Source organism: Rhinatrema bivittatum, chromosome 2 (genome assembly GCF_901001135.1).
Source record: "Rhinatrema bivittatum chromosome 2, aRhiBiv1.1, whole genome shotgun sequence".
Lineage (NCBI taxonomy): Eukaryota > Metazoa > Chordata > Amphibia > Gymnophiona > Rhinatrematidae > Rhinatrema > Rhinatrema bivittatum.
Genome location: NC_042616.1, coordinates 552,536,509 through 552,554,882, shown reverse-complemented (window position 1 = coordinate 552,554,882; position 18,374 = coordinate 552,536,509). Strand labels below are relative to the sequence as shown.

Genomic DNA, 18,374 nt, shown 5'->3' with positions numbered 1-18,374 from the left:
TTTACAGTATTTAAGTGTTTATAACAAGTATTTTGACTGGAAATAGCTGAATACACTAGATTTAAATGCATACGTCTGGGGAAAACAATTTAATTTTCTAAGCTGATATACAAATGGTTTGAAAGTATTGCTCTCATTTTTAATAAATAATTTTTTTGCAAGTTAACATTTTCATGCCTATAATGTAGAATCTAGTGGAGTTAAAAGACTTTACAATAAAATGTGTTTTCTATATTATTAGAGGTTTTTCAACTTTGAAAAATAGTAGAAAAACAATCTAGGTTATTTGCTTTCCTAGCAACCAATATGAAATGCTTCTGCAAAGGTAAGTGTCGCTATCTAGTGCCTTCTTACTCCAACTAGTACAATTTTTCCTACATTTGTAAAAGTCAGAGTAGGTCATTTTAGAAATATATGTCTTAAAAATGCAAGAGAATACATTCACATAGTTTTTACTATGAATCACTGAAAGGGCAAGATGAAATTCAGAAAGTTAATATGCGAAGAGATACATGTACAATTATCAATTTGACTTTTAGAGTAAATTAAGAAAAGGTCAAACAAAAGACAAAGCTACTTTTCATTGTGAAAGGGGATTTAAAACAACATCAGCTAAACATCTTCACAAAATTTGCAGGTAAATAAAATAATGTTCAAACCTTTCCAACATTAATGTAAACTACAGTATTTACATGAATCCTGGGGCACTATTTAGCCCATGTTCTTTACGATTCCGTTTATACAATTTATTTAAAAAATATATCATGTTTGTGCAAAAAAGAATGAGCAAACTCCGGTTGTTCATTATAAACTACAACAAAGCTACCAGCTAAGAAAACAAGTTTGCTTATCTGTAAACAGAGTTTTCCATAGAAGATGAATTAGCCAGAATGTGTGGGTGATGCCATCAGATGGCACCGACATGGACCCAGCTCTCAGACCTCAGTAAAAGTCTTATTGAGCAAGCATGGGAGTTCCTGAGCCCCGTAGTTTCTTCTAGCACATAAGCTTTAGCAAAATAGTCAACTCTTCAGGGGGACAGCATGTATTAAGTTTGGCTGATTTACCCCATCTATAACCTTGTTTATAGGTAAGCAAACTTGCTTTCTCCATTGACAAGCAAAAATGATATAACCATAACACATGGGGAGTCACAAACTGAGGGTTACATTGCAGAGTAATTACTGAACAGATAATGCAGACACCGTCAGTGCACAGTGGACTACTGGGTGAACAGGTTGCACAGAACTGCTTGTCCAAAGTTACTGTCTGATTAAGATGTATTGTCTAGACAGTAATGGTCCATAAAGGTGTGAATGGATGACCAAGTAGCAGCTTTGCATGTCTTCAATAGAAGTAGCACTGAGATGATCCACTGCAGTCGCTAGGGCTCTCATTTATGAACTTTGACAGCTCTATAATATATAAGCCTGCTATTGCATAACAGAGCACTAGCCAGTTACAACTCTCTTGATAATTGCCTTTACCAACTTATCGGAATCAAAAGTCACAACAGCTAAGAAGCTTGATAGTGAGGTTGAATCCTCCTCCGGTATTATGCAAGGGTTTTTTTGCTCTTACTCTCTGAAATTTGGTTGGATAAAGGCTAAGAGTTGATGCCATTGGTTTTGAAGGCCCAACTGAATGTTACATATGTGCAGACAAGTCAGAGAAAACGTATGCACAGCAGTCATAGGTTCAAGAAGAATTAGAACAGAACTTGCTGATGACCCACTGTTTTATTGAAGAAGAGATCGTGCCAGGCCACCTCAACAATGTGGCTCTTTTGATAGAGACACTTTCTTCTGAAGTGAGTTTATTCAGGCTTCTATAAACTAAATTCCTTGAACCGGAAGCAGGTTTGACTTAGTAAAGTCATCCAGGAAACCCAGGGACTGGAGGAGCCATATGGTCTTCACAAGAGACTTTAGAACTCCTAATGAGAATAGACCTGTCATCAGCCAATTGTCCAGGTATGGGAACACACAGACTCTATGTCAACAAAGCTGTTCTGCCACTACTGAAAGTCAAATTGTGAAGACCTGGGAGACAGTAGAAGAGGCTGAAAGGAGCACCTTAAATTGGTAGTGTGTGACCTTCACCACAAACCCAAGGAGCTTCCAATGGACAATGTGAATAGCTCTATATGCATAAGCATCTTTCAGAACCAGAGCACACATTTATTTATTTATTTATATATTTTTTTGCTTTTCTATACCGATGTTCCTGTAAAATATACATATCACAACGGTTTACAATGTAACAACAACGTTCGCTCAGGGCGATACAAAGAACAGAGGTGGAATATTAACATTGAAACGGATCATAACATAACATAAACCTTATAAAATAATTCAATACAAATCATCTCAGAATGGATGAGATGAGAACTAGATAAAACAACGGAGAAAATAAACTGGACTATGGTGACCGCATGGAAAGTTTGCCTGAGAGAGAGGGGTTGCAAGTGGGGAAGATTAAGTGACCAGGAAGGCTTGGCTGAATAGCCATGTTTTAAGTTTCTTTTTGAAAGCAGATGGGCAAGCTTCTTGTCTGAGGTCCGGGGGCAACGCATTCCAATGATGGGGTCCTGCTGTCGATATGGCGCGTTTTCTAAGGCAGGTTTTCGCTTGAGGGGCATACAAGGTGTCCCTGTAGGCACTCCTGATTGGTCTAGCGCAGGGGTCAGGAACCTTTTTGGCTGAGAGAGCCATAAACGCCACATATTTTAAAATGTAATTCCATGAGAGCCATACAATATGTTTAAAACTAAATACAAGTAAATGTGTGCATTTTATGTAAGATCACACTTTTAAAGTACAATAAGTCTCTGAAAATATTACACCAGGCCTTAAGACACCAATACATCTCCTATTAGGAAAACGGACCAAGTCAGGCTGCTATAGAGTCCTACACAGAAACTACACGCCAGCAGAAAACCTCACCTGAATCACGTGCTGTCCCTCACTTAACATAGAATAAAGAGACCAAAACGCATAACAAGAAGCATGCAGAAAAAACTGAATTGGAAACTGCAACAAGCCAGAGTCTCTGTATGCAGTGTAACAAAGGAAAAAAGAAACATTACCCATCCTTATAAAACAAATCAAGAAATATAAAATCATCAGCAGTAAAACTGTACTAACAAAAAGAACATATTTTGAAACAGCTGATGAGTGGAATATCCAATAATTAAAAACTCATATAAAACATTTCCAGGTACCAACAAAATATTTCAAAATAGCAGACACAAAGACCCAGTAATGAAAAATAATAAGGATACAAAAATTGTTTTGCTCTGCATACCTGGGAACGTTTGATATCCAGGTGTCCTGAGATTGTTCTGAATTAGCAGGAGGCGGGGTGGTTTGCTTGGAACTTTCTCCTCTCTCAGTCACATACCAGCGCTCTCTCTCACACTGGCTCTCAATGACACACCTATACACACATGCTCTCAGTACTCACATATACACATGTTTTTTCTCTCTCACTTATATAGGCTCTTAATTACACATTTACACACATGCTGTCTATCTTTTCACGCTTACACACACACACAGGCTTTCAATCACAAATACATGCTGTCTTTTTCTCTCACACACAGACTCTCATTCACATGCTTACAAACATGTCCTCTCTTTCTCTCATTTACACACAGGCTCTCAATCACATACTCACATGCTCCATCACCTAAACCAGCTCTCAATCACACACAGACTCACATGATCTCTCTCTTACTTATACACACAAGCTCTTAATCATAAATACACATGATTTCTCTCACACACAAAGGATCTCAATCATACACACATACTCTTTCACACAAACAGGTTTTCAATCACAAACTTACACATACAGGTTCCCAATGGTAAACTTACATTCATGCTCTCTCTCTCTCACAGACAGGCTCTCAATCACAGACATACTCTCTTTCACATGTACAGGCTCTCAATCATTCACATACATGCAATCTCTCTCTCACTCACACACACAGCCGCCCCCCCCCCCCCCCTCCCGCGGCCCGGAAGAGGAAGTGGAGAGTATCGGGTGCCTGCGCGGCAAGAAGAGGCCACGCTAGTGTGCTCGGCATTGACCCGAAGAAAAGAAGACTGCAGCGCGGCTCGGAGGAAAATGAAGAGCTTCAACCGCGGCCGATGGGACTCAGCCAGGGCTGAAAATGAAGAAGTTAGCGTTGGGAGGAGGCTGCTGCTGCCGCGAGTTCCCGGGGTGGGGGTAGGGGAGAGAGAGAGTGAATGAGTGAGCAAACACACATGCTTGCTCGCTCATTCACTCTCTCTCTCCCCCACCCCCATCCCGGGAACTCGTGGCAGCAGCAGCCTCCTCCCAACGCTAACCTCCTTCATTTTCAGCCCTCGTGGAGGCGGAGTCCCATCGGCCGCGGTTGAACCTCTTCATTTTCTTTCGAGCCACGCTGCAGTCTTCTTTTCTTCGGGCCGATGCTGAGCGCACTAGTGTGGCCTCACCCGATGCTCTCCACTTCCTCTTCCGGGCCGCGGGGAGGGGGGGGCGGGAAGATGAGAGCACGCCGGTGCCACTGACTCCAGCTGTCCTGCCGCGTTCCGCCCGGGCTGACAGCATTTTAAGCCCGGGCGGAGGAGGACCGGGGAGCAGCTGGGTCAGCGGGGGACTGGAAAGTGTGGCGACACACTGATTTAGATTTGTCTGCGAGCTAGATGCAGCCCTCAAAAGAGCCATATCTGGCTCGCGAGCCATGGGTTCCCGACCCCTGGTCTAGCGGAAGTATGAGGTCTTAGTTGTGTGGATATGTGGAGAGATGTGAGATTATTTTTAACTTTATGAATGATCATGAGGGCTTTGAAGAGTATCCTGTATTTGATAGGTAGCCAGTGGAGGCTCTGAAGGGTGAGGGTGATATGTTCCCTTTTTTTGGTATTGGTAAGGATCCTAGCCGCGGAGTTCTGAACCATTTGAAGGGGCTTTATGGAGTTGGCCGGGAGACCGAGAAGAAGGGAGTTGCAATAGTCCAATTTCGACATGATGATGGATTGCAGGACTAGTCTGAAGTCCTAGAAGTGAAGTAGTGGTTTTAGGTTTCTTAGGACTTGCAGATTGAAGAAGCAGTCCTTTGTAGTGGTGTTCACAAAATTCTTTAGGTTAAGCTGTTTATCCAAGATTACGCCTAAGTCTCTCACAAATGGAGCGTTATTGAAAGAAGTGTTGGCTGAGTGGGAGGAGGACGGCAAGATCGGCTGAGTTGCGAGACCATCTTGTGAAATGATTAGAATCTCAGTCTTATTGGTGTTCAAGACCAGGTTAAGGGTGGAAAGAAGGTGGTTAATTGCTTGAAGGCAGTTGTTCCAGTGGTTAATGGTTTTTTGAATAGATTCTGTGATCGGGATGAGTATTTGGATGTCATCCGCGTACAGGAAGTGGGATAGTTTAAGCTTTGTAAGTAAGTGGCAGAGTGGTAACAGGTAGATGTTGAAGAGTGTGGGTGAGAGAGAGGATCCTTGGGGGACGCCCAGGTTAGAGTGGTCGGGGGGGGGGGGGGGATTCTTTCGTGTTAATCCTGACTTCGTAGCGCCTGTTAGACAAGAATGATCTGAACCAACTTAGAGCAGTTCCCTTGACGCCTATGTCCATTAATCTTTCTAAGAGAATCGCATGGTTCACCGTGTCAAACACAGCAGAAAGATCGAGTAGCACAAGAAGGTAAGTTTGTCCTTTTTCCATGTTTATAAGGATAGTATCTGCAAGGGATATAAGGAGAATCTCAGTGCTGAGTGTCTTATGAAATCCATATTGAGAGGGGGCGAGAATGTTATATTCTTCCAGGTATTCCGATAACAGTTTGTTAACAATGTTTTCCATGTTTTTAGCAATCATGGGAAGGTTGGCTATTGGGCGGAAGTTGGCTGGGTCCATAGGAGACAAGTTGGTTTTTTTTAGAATGGGTTTAAGAATGGCGAGCTTTAGTTGGTCTGGTACAAGTCCTTGAGTTAAGGAGAGGTTGATGATGTCAGAAATTGGCTTTGAAATGGTGTTTGGGATGTTAAAGAGAAGGTTGGTACGGTATTGGGTCTAGAGGGTGCGAGGCTGGTTTCATTTTTTTGAGGATACTTTCAATCTCCAGCAAAGATGTTGGTTCGAATGCTTTGAGCGTTGAGTTATATTGAAGCGAGGTGGGGAGGGCGCTGGGAGGGGGGCATTGCGGGTGAGTGGAGAGTGAAGTAGTAAGGTTGGAGATTTTTCTCTCAAAGTATATTGACAGTTCTGTGGCTTTGTTGAGTGCTGAATCGTCCGGAATGGTGGGGAGTGATGGTTTGGTGAGCGCAGAGACATATGCGAATAGGGCTTTCGAATTGAAGATAAAATGGTGGATTTTCTTAGCGAAGAAGTCTTTTTTCGTTCTGAGGATGGCGATCCTATAAGCGTTGAGTAGAGATTTGTAATAAAGAAGCAGTAGACAGATTTTTGCACCAATTCCTTTGTTGAATAAAAGGGAAAATCATCTGGAAGGAGTAAACCTCAAACCTCTCTTGCACCAACAACTTGTTCTCTGCTTTAGATCCCCACCCCTACTCTGTCTTCTTGGGAATCGGGAAATACCTAGAGTAGAACCTCTGGCAATAGTCTTGAAGAGGGACAGGTACAACTGCCTTCTCTTGAAGGTGTGATTCCATTTCCAAATGTAGTTGGACAGACTGAGAAGGGTTGGAGCTGAAGTTCATTAGGTCAGAGGAAGGCAAGAGAAATGTAAGCAGTAGCCACACTCCATAATTTTCAGGACCCAACAGTCTCTGGAAATACAAAATCATTCCAGGAGAAATGATTGATTTTAGAGATCCACCTCACCTCCCTATTCCAGAGGCAGTAAGAAGGTAGATCTCAAAATTATCAAACACTGTTCCAAAGCTTAGGCAGCATCTGCTGCTGAGGCTTTGGTTGATGTATTTCTCCACTGTCAACCTCAAGCAGGTACACTTGAAGGGAAAAAACTAGTGTCAGGTGAGGGACGATTGATCACCCACCACCGCTGATAGAAATTGCAAGGTACATAGATGCTCTTTAATCAGAGCCACTATCTCTTGAACTTTGCCACCAAATAAATTGTCCCCTGTACAAGGCACAGCCAAAATAGGACTATGTATGTCCTCTTGAAAGCCACTCACTCGCAGTTATTCAAGCTATTGGGCACCTTAGAAGCAACCAAAGACCGACCTGCAGTATCAAAGCTTCATAACTGGAAAAGAGGAAGTGCTTCTCATATTCCTCCACTGCAAGGCAGAAGCCCGCCTGCTCTGGATCTGTAAATGTGTCAGAGACTTTAGCTTTTGCATGCATTCATGCATTCTCACATTCTGTGTTGCCAAGGCAGTGAGGCAACACAGAATTTGAGAAAAATATCAAGGGATATAACAAAAGTTAACAGAAAGAAAGGTATATGTAGTGCTGTGGCTCAGACGAAAAAAGACTGATGTGCTCACGAGGCAACACCAATGTGGGAATTCCCGAACATGCTCTGAGGAACAAAAGCTCTATGAACTAAGAGATGGATCCGTTCGGCACTTTTGGATGATGTCACCCACATCATAGCTAATTCAGCCCTGCTTGTTGACGAAGAAAGACTGGGCCATATCTATGCAGTAGCTCAGGCAAAAAAATACTGAACAGCTCACGAGGCAGCATACGTGTCAAAAGCCTTACTGAAATACAGGGACACTACATTTAGAGCTCTCACTTGATACAGCTCTCGGGTCACTCAATCAAAGAAATTGATCAGTCATCTGACAAGATCTATCTCTGGTAAAACCATACTGCCTTGGATCTTGCAATTCATTGGATACCAGAGACTGCATTATCCTCCGTTTTAGCAGCAATTCCATTATTTTGCTCATCACAGAGGTCAGAGTAACTGGCCCGAAGTAACCAGCTTCTTCTTTACTTCCACATTAGTCCTCTGGGAATTCTGCACTACTGAGGATAACCAGAGGGTAGTACTTGCCTTTCCAATTTTCTGGCACAGCAGGGGGGTCTGAAGCACTAACCAAATGGTGCTGGATGGTCTCATGATTGTCTTTCAGCTAAGCAAGTGCTTCTCGGACCTTATCCTCAAAAAGATTATCCCCTGTACAGGAGAAGTTCACCAACCTCTCTTGGACCTCTGGCCAGAGATCAGAGGCTCTGAGCCAGGCCATCCTGCGGGCTCTGATGCCCGCTGCGGTCATGCAAGCTGATGTCTCAAAAACCTCATACGTGGAATGCACCTCGTGCTTACCACACTCGAAACATTGCTGGCCTAGTGCCAGGAACGCATCCTGCTGCTGTTGAGGGAGGCGTTCTGCCAATTCCTGAACCCGCTTCCAGAGATTCCAGGAATGTTGAGCCATATACAATTGGTGCAGGGCGGACAAAGATTCCAAAAACCCCCAGAACCAACCGCAAAGAAGGAGGAAAACAAACTTACCATACCGCCCTACTGACTAGGGGGACTGGAGAAGAGGGACACCGGCATGGAAGAGAAATGAAAAAATAAATAAAAATTAAAAAAAAAAAAAATCACTAAACTGATAGAACTCTGGAAAAACAGAGAAGAGCTCCACAATCGCGAGGCAACAGCACCGCAGAAATAGAGACTGAAGGGGGATCCTGCGTGGCCATGCAGATAGTGGCATCCTGGGCATGCTCAATATGCCAAAGTTTTCCGTGCCGGGCTCTTTCTGATAATGTCACCCATTGTGAGGACTACCATCCTGCTTGTCCTAGGAGAATGCTGGGCTGAGGGTTGTGAAATTTGGCCCTAGCAAAATTGCTGGTCTCTGTTGAATTGTGAGTAACCAGGGCTTGTGCTGGGCTGCGCCCTGCACTAGAATGTGGATTTCCTCCTCCTGCTCCCCATCCTTCCTCTCTCCAAGGTTCTTATTGCCCCCTACTCCTCCACCTGTCCCGAAGTACAGGAAGGGTCTTGGGACTGATATGTTGTCCGGCAGGTGTAGAAGTTGCTGCAGCAGTATTCAGTAAAGTGAACACAAGGATTGAGATGGCTGGCATGTACTTGCAGGCTCCGCTCAGAAGGTGGGGCATAAGGAGGATAGGGTCAGAGCCTGTGCATGCATACAGCTAAGTCCCTGTGCTTACTAAATGCAGTTGCTGCTAATGTTGCCAAGCCAAACATTAACCCCATCCCCTTCCTTGCATATTGGGGGAGGGGGGAGGGAGAGCACGAGCAGGGGCATTAGGGTAAGGGGGAGAGAAAATATATGTGGGGTATTAGAGTAGGGTAGAAGAGAGAGGAGATCCACAGGGGTTGGGGAGGGAAAAAGACAATGTTGTGGGGGATGGATAGAGAGATATACAACATAGAAGAAAATAAAGCTAAAAACAGCAAAAAAAAAAAAAAAAAAAACACTCCATACTTGACAAACTCACTCAGCTTCCCAGCTTTCACACAGATATCTTCATTTAAAATGTGAGACAATGAGATGTATTTGATAGAATTGGGACCACAAAGATGCTAAATATTGTCCATCTTATCCATTAAATCCTTGTGCTACTTCTCTTCTTAAATTTCTGCAGAATGATTTAGCACCCGTTGTGCCTCAAACTGTTAACCTATAATTGCAAGAAGGTGCTTTATCAACGTCACTGAAGAAGACCTCTTTTTGGCCAATTTTAAAGACACAAAATTTAGATTCAGTGAAGTTGAAAAATTATCAAACAATATCTTCTCTTAATTTTTGGTCTAAAGTATTTGAAAATGTAGTACTAGATCTATTTAATGATTATTTGGATGAACTCCAACTTTTGGACACACACAGAAGTGTTATTGCTTTCAACTTCTGACAGCGTACGTTGAGGAATTGAGGAATAAAATTGTTACATTTTATTTGATATTTCTTCAGCGTTTAATACTCTGAACCAAGACATACTGCTGAACCATTTACAAGGAATGGATATAGCTGGAACTATAGTGGTTCACATCATATCTTAGCAGACAAACACAGCAAGAGGTGTCATCATGGCTTTGGCTGATCACAAAGGTCAGCACTTTCAGCAACTTTATTCAACTTTAACCTTTTTCCTCTTTGCAAAATACCGGCAGTTTTAGGTGTGCTCAGCACACCAACCAAACTATTATTTAATGGTTATAAACTGTCAATTGCTCAGCATGTCTGCAATCTGGGGATCTTGCTTGAGGTGACCTTTCAATGAAAGCCCATATACAAAGTGTGAAACGTGCTGTTATGTTTAAGAATTGTATGCTTGGACATTTAAAGCCTCTACTTTCTGCTGATTATTTTCAATTTATCTTCCAGGCTCTGGTACTATTTGGACTTGATTATTGTCATGCATTCAATGGAGAATGAAATTCAGAATAGCGACACAAATTCATAAGATGTTTAACACACATGAAGTTACCACATTGAAATGAAAATTGGTTCTTACCTGCTAATTTTCGTTCCTGTAATACCACAGATCAGTCCAGAAAAGTGGGTTGTGTATCCCTACCAGCAGGTGGAGTCAGAGAACAATTAGAACTTTGGGCACTGCTACATAACGAGAGTGCCACCTGCAGTCACTCAGTATTGACCTGTACCCAAGCCCATGCTAACAGAACTAAATAACGAAGAGTAGCACCCAACCAAATTTCCGGACTACCACTTCGTCGTTGGCAAAAACCAGACTGAACAACTGCTAAAAACTGCTCCAAGAATCATGTCTGCAAAAAAGGAGCTTGAACAGTAAAAAATTTAAGCAGGTTCTGACCAAGACAGTCATTCGGTATCTGAAGAAAGGGGTGGGCCTATGGACTGATCTGTGGTATTACAGGAATGAAAATTAGCAGGTAAGAACCAATTTTCATTTCCTGAACATATCCAGATCAGTCCAGAAAAGTGGGATGTACCCAAGCCACCATACACTGGGCGGGAACCCAAAAGACCCACACGAAGCACACTCTCCCCGAAGGTTGGTTCATCAGAAGCCTTAACGTCCAATCGGTAATGTTTCATAAAAGTGTGAACAGACGACCACACCGTCACCCTACAGATCTCCTGAGGCAACAATAACTGACACTCTGCCCAGGAGGTAGCCTGAGCCCTAGTGGAATGAGCTCTGAGACCCAAAGGCACCTTACGCCCTTGGGCTATGCATGCCGCGCAAATGGCTTCCTTAATCCACCGAGATATGGTCGCATTTGACGCTTTGTCCCCCTTCTTTGGGACACCAAAGAGAACAAGCAAATGATCAGAACATTTGAAGTCATTGATAACCTCCAGATAATGCAATAAGGCATGCCACACATTCAAAAGATGAAGATCTCTGTTCTGAGAAGACTCCCGGGACCAGTTAGGGAACCCCAGAAGCTCCACAGTTTGATTGACGTAAAAGGCTGAAACCACCTTAGGGATAATGGACAAAACCGTACATAATGATACCCGATCGTCATAAATCTGAAGAAAAGGATCCCGTCAAGACAGCGCCTGCAACTCTGAGATCCGACGGGCCGAGCAAATGGCCACCAAAAACACCATTTTCAAAGTCAGATCTTTCAGGGAAATTCCACGAAGAGGTTCGAAAGGAGCACCACATAGAACTCGCAGGACTAAATTCAAACTCCAATCTGGACACCCCGAACGGATGGGAGGGCGCAAATGTTTGACCCCCTTAAGAAACCGAGCAATATACGGATGCACTGCCAGCGAACAGCCGTCAAAGTCTCCCCGCAAGGCACCTAGAGTTGCAACTTGTACACGAAGGGAATTGAATGCCAAGCCCTTAGCGAGGCCCTGTTGCTACCATAGCCGTTGCATAGCGGCGTTATGATGTGGTGCTGAAGTTTGAAGAGATGTGGAGTTGCGGCTATATGAAGAACTTTGAATTATGTAGGCTTCAGATTGTGGAAAATTAGACATTGAGGCTGTTTCAGCCCGTTTCACGGAGGAGTCTGGAGACAGCACGGTGTCCTCCGTGGAGAGTGTATTGTGAAAATAATGATTATCGTTGTGGTTTGTGGAAGATGATTTCCGTTTGTAGTGTGGGTACCGTTGAGCAAAAGAAGAGTTTACACACTGGAGAATTGAATCCCTATGAAGAAGGAGTCAGTTTAATTTGTGAATTAAATTCAACCCCTGAGGAAGCTTAAGTGCGAAACAGGATCCTGTCGGGGATCATAAATACAAGAGATTGTTAACAATTATATAGGGCTCATTGTTTCTGTTGTTTTTGTTCAATAGGTATTTGGGAAAATGTGTAATGTGGGTATTTTAATAGTTTGATTGAGGTGAGTGAATGAGTAGTGTGTTTTATGGGATTGGTGGTATTTATAAGAAAATTTTGGGATTTGTCATGGGTACCCTCACTATGTTAAGAAATAATATTTGGAAATGAAAAAATGTGTAATCTTTCTATGTAATATTTTATAATATGTGATGTGATGTATATGTAATAAATTTATCAGTTTGATGTAATATTTGTAAAAGTATTTCAATAATTATTTAATGAGCATATTGTGCTTGTTTCATGTCCTTATGTGATGTGTTGATATTCATTAAGTTAAGGACTGTGATTTACCCTTGTTGTTGCTACCGTCTTGGCATGTAAGGTCAGCATGTGTCAAAATGTCAAAAAACACACTTTTTTATCATCTGCATATAATTAATCTCTATCTTTCACTGCTAGATGCACAAGAGGAGAAATGTGGAAGACATACAGTTTCATTTAAATACCTCAAATGATGAACAAAAAACCTGAAGTTTTCAGATTAAAAGATATCTTTATTATGTACATAAGTTTGCTGTTCCAATTTCTAGCCTTAAGCTATTGCTCCCACGTGCAACTGTCTCTGCACTTCCCAGTTCTCTGTTAACCTGTTTTTTGTAACTGCTCTCTTCCTGCTTTGTTTTTTACCCATGTTACATGTAAACTGGCATGATATCGCTGATGATGGTCGGTCAAGAAAAAACACAAAGAAATAAATAATAAAATATATACAACAGAGAGCCGTGTATGAGGCTGAAAGAATTAACAGAAAATATACAAAGAGTGCTAGATGCATGAAATATTTATTTAAATTTATGTCAAATTATTTATAGCCCACACCTTAGAAAGTTTGAGGCAAGTAACAGCATTAATAGTCTACCAGTATAGGAGAAAGCAAACATTTTAGAAAAACATGATATTATCAGACAATCCTTATTTGTGGGAAAGCAAATGCAAACCTGGAGATTAAGTAGGATGTACAAAATTATCAGAAGCTAGAGAAATGAGCAGAGCTATGGTCCTTGCAGAATTTTTCTGCCATCATATTCAATGTTTTTGTTATATATTTTGTATGATTGCTGCAACATAGTAAAAACAAAGGAAACTTGAATAAAGCAAAAACAGTTGCTCAAAGTGTTAATAGTTCAAGCATGTAAATTCTGGATCACATACACGTAGAACAAAAATAAGCATGAAAAGCAGTTTCCTCACCTGTTCTCAAGAGAGGGATAGCATGTTCCAGAACAGACACACAGAACTGAGGAAGGCTCAGCTGCTGGAACTGAAGCTCCAGAATGTCCTCATTTTCCAATTCTGGGAGGTCTATGTGACCCAAATCTAGTGGAGACTGAATGGATGTCCTAGAGTTTGCATTAGCCTGAGTGCCGCTTCCACTGGAAGGGGAATAAAGTAAAGAATGAAAATATAAGGCTCATTTCCCTTTAATGACCCCTTCAATATAGAGTTATTTGAGAAAAATGTGACTCTCAGATGGGGTTATTTGCACATTTTTTATTCTTTAGAGTCACAATGAGAAATAATTAAACCTTTTTATTCTAACATATCAAACCACCAGAAAAAAATAACATCAATATAATTCAAATAGGAAATCTAGTCTATCAAAGCTGTGTAACATGAAAAATGAAAAAAAAAATTACTTGTCATTCATAAGTATTCTTCATACTTCTGTACAACAACAACAAAAAAAAGACACCTATAAAATTGTGCGGAAAAATGCACAAATATAACCCATAAATCTATCACTTTCATTTTCTTGGTGTCTGTAGTTCACCAGTAAAATCATAATGAAAACATAGCACTATTTTCTAAGAATGTCACACTTTTTTTTTCTTGCTTTCACAAACACTGCATTGTCTCAGGAGATTAGCCCCACATGTAGTAGGTGGAATAAGAGAAGGAAAATGCCTTTTCATCAATCTCAATGCTATAAATCACGATTTGAATTATTTTTTTAAATATTTCTAGACCGCTCACAGCACAAACATTGTGCTGAGCAGATTACAAAATAAACAGTCATAAATAATAAAACAAACACAAAAACAGCACATACAATAAAACCCCATCTGAACCCCATATGCAGTACTTTCAGTCTAACAAAATCTCCATCATTCAAAATCTGTTTTACAAAGGAGTACCTTCAGTTGTTTTCAAAAAATCTAAATAGTTAGAAGATCAGGGCCAGGGGGCAAATCATTCCACAATACTGGCCTAAGAACTGAATTGGCTTTGCTTCGAGTCCTAGCCAAACAGGCCTGTCTTGCTGTTGGAACAGAGAGCAATCCCTGGCCAAGAGACCTCAAAGTACTTGAACGGATATATGGTATACACAAGTTTGACAGACTAAATGGTGTAATCCCATATACCGATTTATGAACTAGAGTTAAAATCTCACTCTTTGTTCTATAGAGAGCCAATGTAAGGTCCTCAACAAAGACATCACATGATCCCATCGCTAGTCTCCTAACAAAAGTCTGGCTGCAGAATTTTGTAATACTTGGATTGCTTGTAAATTTGATTTATACAGGCTACTATAAAGGGGATTACAATAATCCACTGTTAACAATAAGAAAGATTGCATTAGCATTCAAACATCATTCGTAGACAAAATATATTTCACATGTTGCAACATGTTTAACTTATACAAACCTGATCTTAAAAGTCAGCTGTTCATTTAAATCAAAACCAAGATTTTTGGTAGAGTGTTTGAAAACCACTAGCGTGCCTATATTTAGATCTGAATGGAAATCAGGGTGTTGAAATCTTGAATACCAAATTGCTTCAGTTTTCCCCACATTTAAAATAAGATTACTACACATCCAATGAAAATAATTGTCAAGCATGTTTGTTCCTGATCCAACCTTTCATTAATATCTTTATTAATGGGAAATATGATGCCATAATATCCCAGGTTCAAGCAGAGAGGTCTTAGATAAATATTAAATAAAATAAGCAATAAAACCGAGCTTTGTGGAATCCTAATATGAAATGAGAAAGGAGAAATTACTACTTATCTGATAATTTCCTTTTCTTTAATGAGAACAGGATAATCCGCACCAGTGGGTTATGCACTTCTACCAGCGGATGGGGATGGAGCAAAGCTGACATCACGTATATATATCCTTGCACTGATATCAGCCCACAAGTATTCTCTGCAAAAGTAAACTGTGGACAACTAAACAATAAATTTATTTATTTATTTAGGATTTTTATATACCGACATTCTCGATACAAATATCAAATCAGGTCGGTTTCCATAGAACAAAACTGTTGCGGTTAAGGCATTACAATAAACAGATTTTCTGAACATAGGAGCATAAACATAAGTTACAATAAAAACATAAGTTACAATAAACAGATTTTCTGAACATACGAACATAAATATTAAATAGAAAGCAATAACTCGTCAAATAACGTGAATAAATGTAGCAAATAGCTAGAAATAGACTGTGAGCTAAATTGGGATATACAAGTAACAGTGAACAATGTTGGTGGGCAAAAACCTTTAACCATAGGACTCTCAGAGACAGGGCTTTCTCTACAGCAGGACCTACCTTGTGGAATTCTATCCCACCAGAACTGAGACAGGAACCTTGCCTCCCCACTTTCAGAAAAAGACTTAAAACCTGGCTATTCTTGAAAGCCTTTCCAGACACCAACTGAACCCACTCTCAACTCAAGCAACTAAGAACTCCCGTCAGGGTAATCAACAACCTTTGACAACTCAATAATGTTCTCTCTTTTTTTTTTTTTTTTTTTTTTTTTTTTTTTAATGAGGCAGGTTTATTTACCTTGGTTTTATTTACCTTGGTCATTCTTTTGTTATCTTCAGTGTTAATCTCTCTTTTGCCTTCTCTTCATTCCAAGTTGCATTTTATCCCTGTTTTATTGTAACTGCTACCTTATTCTTCTATCACATGTTAATGTTTTTAAGTTATTAAGTATTTATTCTGTTGTCACACCTTGTTATTTGTAAACCGGCATGATGCGACTCCCATCGCGAATGCCGGTATATAAGAAATTTAAATAAATAAAATATAAATAAATATGAGTAATGCATGAGCTAAAGAACTAATGCATCAACAAGGGAGTCTTTCAAAACAAGTGTGCTGTCCAGATAAGGCGTAATCGGGCCTTGAGGGGATATAGGCGGTCATGGAACTTATAGTGGACTATTTTGCTCTTTGACCCGTGTCGGAGTATTCCTGCGATTCCGGAAAGGCTTGCCGGAAGAGCCACGTTTTTAGGTTTTTCTTAAAAGTTATGTGACGTTTCTTGGCGTAGATCCGGCGGTAATGAGTTCCAGAGGGTGGGCCCGGCTGTGGAGAGTGCTCGTTTTGTTAGTGAAGTTTTGATCGGGGGAGCATATAAGGAACCTTTGTAGTTGTATCTGATAGGTCTTTGTGATGTGTGGGGGCGGAGTTGCGAATTTAGATTTAGGTGGGTGATGCCCATAATATCCTTGTGGATCATCGATAATGTCTTGAATGTGATTCTGGCTTTTATAGGTAGCCAGTGAAGGCTGTGAAGAATTGGTGTGATGTGGGCTCTTTTATTTGTGTTGGTGAGTAGCCTCGCCGCAGCGTTCTGCACCATCTGTAGGGGTTTTGTAGATAAGACCGGAAGACCTAGCAGTAGAGAGTTGCAGTAGTCTAACTTAGACAGAATTATAGACTGAACTACTAGCCGGAAGTCACTGAAGTGGAGGAGTGGTTTCAGATTTTTGAGCACTTGAAGTTTGAAATAACATTCTTTAGTTGTGTTGATAACGAAGGATTTGAGGTTGAATTGATTGTCGAGACACACCCCTAAGTCTCTGACGGAAGGGGAGTGGTTAATGGATGATTTTGCGAATTGTATTGCACTTTGGGAGTTGATGAGAGTATGGTTTTCGTCTGGCGAGATGATGAGGATTTCTGTTTTATTTGAATTGAGTATGAGGTTCAGACTGGATAGCAGAGTGTTGATAGATTGTAAGCAATTGTTCCAATGTGCCCAAGTTTTTTGCAGTGATTCTGTGATGGGAAGGAGGATCTGAATGTCATCAGCGAAAATATAATGCTTTAGCTTGAGGCTCGAGAGTAGGTGGCAGAGTGGAAGCAGGTAAATGTTAAAAAGAGTAGGGGAGAGAGATGATCCTTGTGGTACTCCTCGGATTGATTTAATAGGAGGTGATTCTTCATTATTGATCTTGACTTTATAGAATCTATTCTCCAGGAACGATTGAAACCAGCTATGAGCTTCTCCTTGAATTCCTATATCGGATAGCCGCTCAAGAAGGATGGCATGATTGACTGTTTCGAATGCGGCGGATAGGTCAAGAAGAGCGAGAAGGTATGGTTGTTTTCTTTCAAGATTGAGGAAGATTGTGTCAGATAACGATGCTAGTAGAGCTTCTGTGTTTTGCGATTTCCTGAAGCCGAACTGGAAAGGGGAGAGTATGTTGTTCTCCTCCAAGTACTCAGACAGTTGCTTGTTGACGAATCTTTCCATCACTCTTGAGATCAGGGGAAGGTTAGCGATAGGGCGGAAGTTTGCAGGGTCAGCCGTTGAAAGGTTAGGTTTTTTTTAGTAAGGGTTTCAGAATGGCTATTTTGAGTTGATCTGGGACCTTTCCTTGAGTTAAAGAGCAGTTGATGATGTCTGCTAATGCTTTTGAAATGGTGTTGGGAGTCGATAGCAGAAGACTAGAGGGTATGGTATCGAGTGGGTGAGAGGAAGGTTTAAGCTTATTGAGAATGATTTCGATTTCCAATGATGATGGGGTCTCGAACGATGATAAGCTGCATTCTTATGTGATGAGGTGCTGGGGGGCGTTACTGTCGGCTGTTGGGTGGAGATTGGTGATCTTTTTATCAAAGTAGATTGCTAGTTCTGAGGCTTTGTTGGCTGCTTGTTCGTCCGGGATGATAGGTGGAGAGGGTTTTGGCGGGCGGAATTGCAAATAGAAAATAAAATAAAAATAAAAATAGGAACAAACAATTAAGATCTGTATAGGGGGCATAATAAATGTTCACATATGGAATGGGATAATGGGAGAACGTGGAGTAAGTACTGGTTACAATCTAGGTTGATCATATCCACCTGAGGCAGCCTCGGTTTGGATAGGACAG

General features: G+C 41.1%; 1 protein-coding gene across 4 annotated transcripts in view; it reads right to left on the bottom strand.

Moving 5' to 3' along the window:
* The window catches only part of RTTN (rotatin), a 685,521-nt gene that overhangs the window by 601,993 nt on the left and 65,154 nt on the right, over positions 1 to 18,374 (bottom strand). For all 4 annotated transcript variants that reach the window (XM_029590900.1, XM_029590899.1, XM_029590897.1 and 1 more), the window contains exon 9: positions 13,456 to 13,637. In XM_029590900.1, coding sequence (XP_029446760.1) covers positions 13,456 to 13,637 — 182 coding nt within the window. The remainder of the gene's footprint in view (positions 1 to 13,455; positions 13,638 to 18,374) is intronic.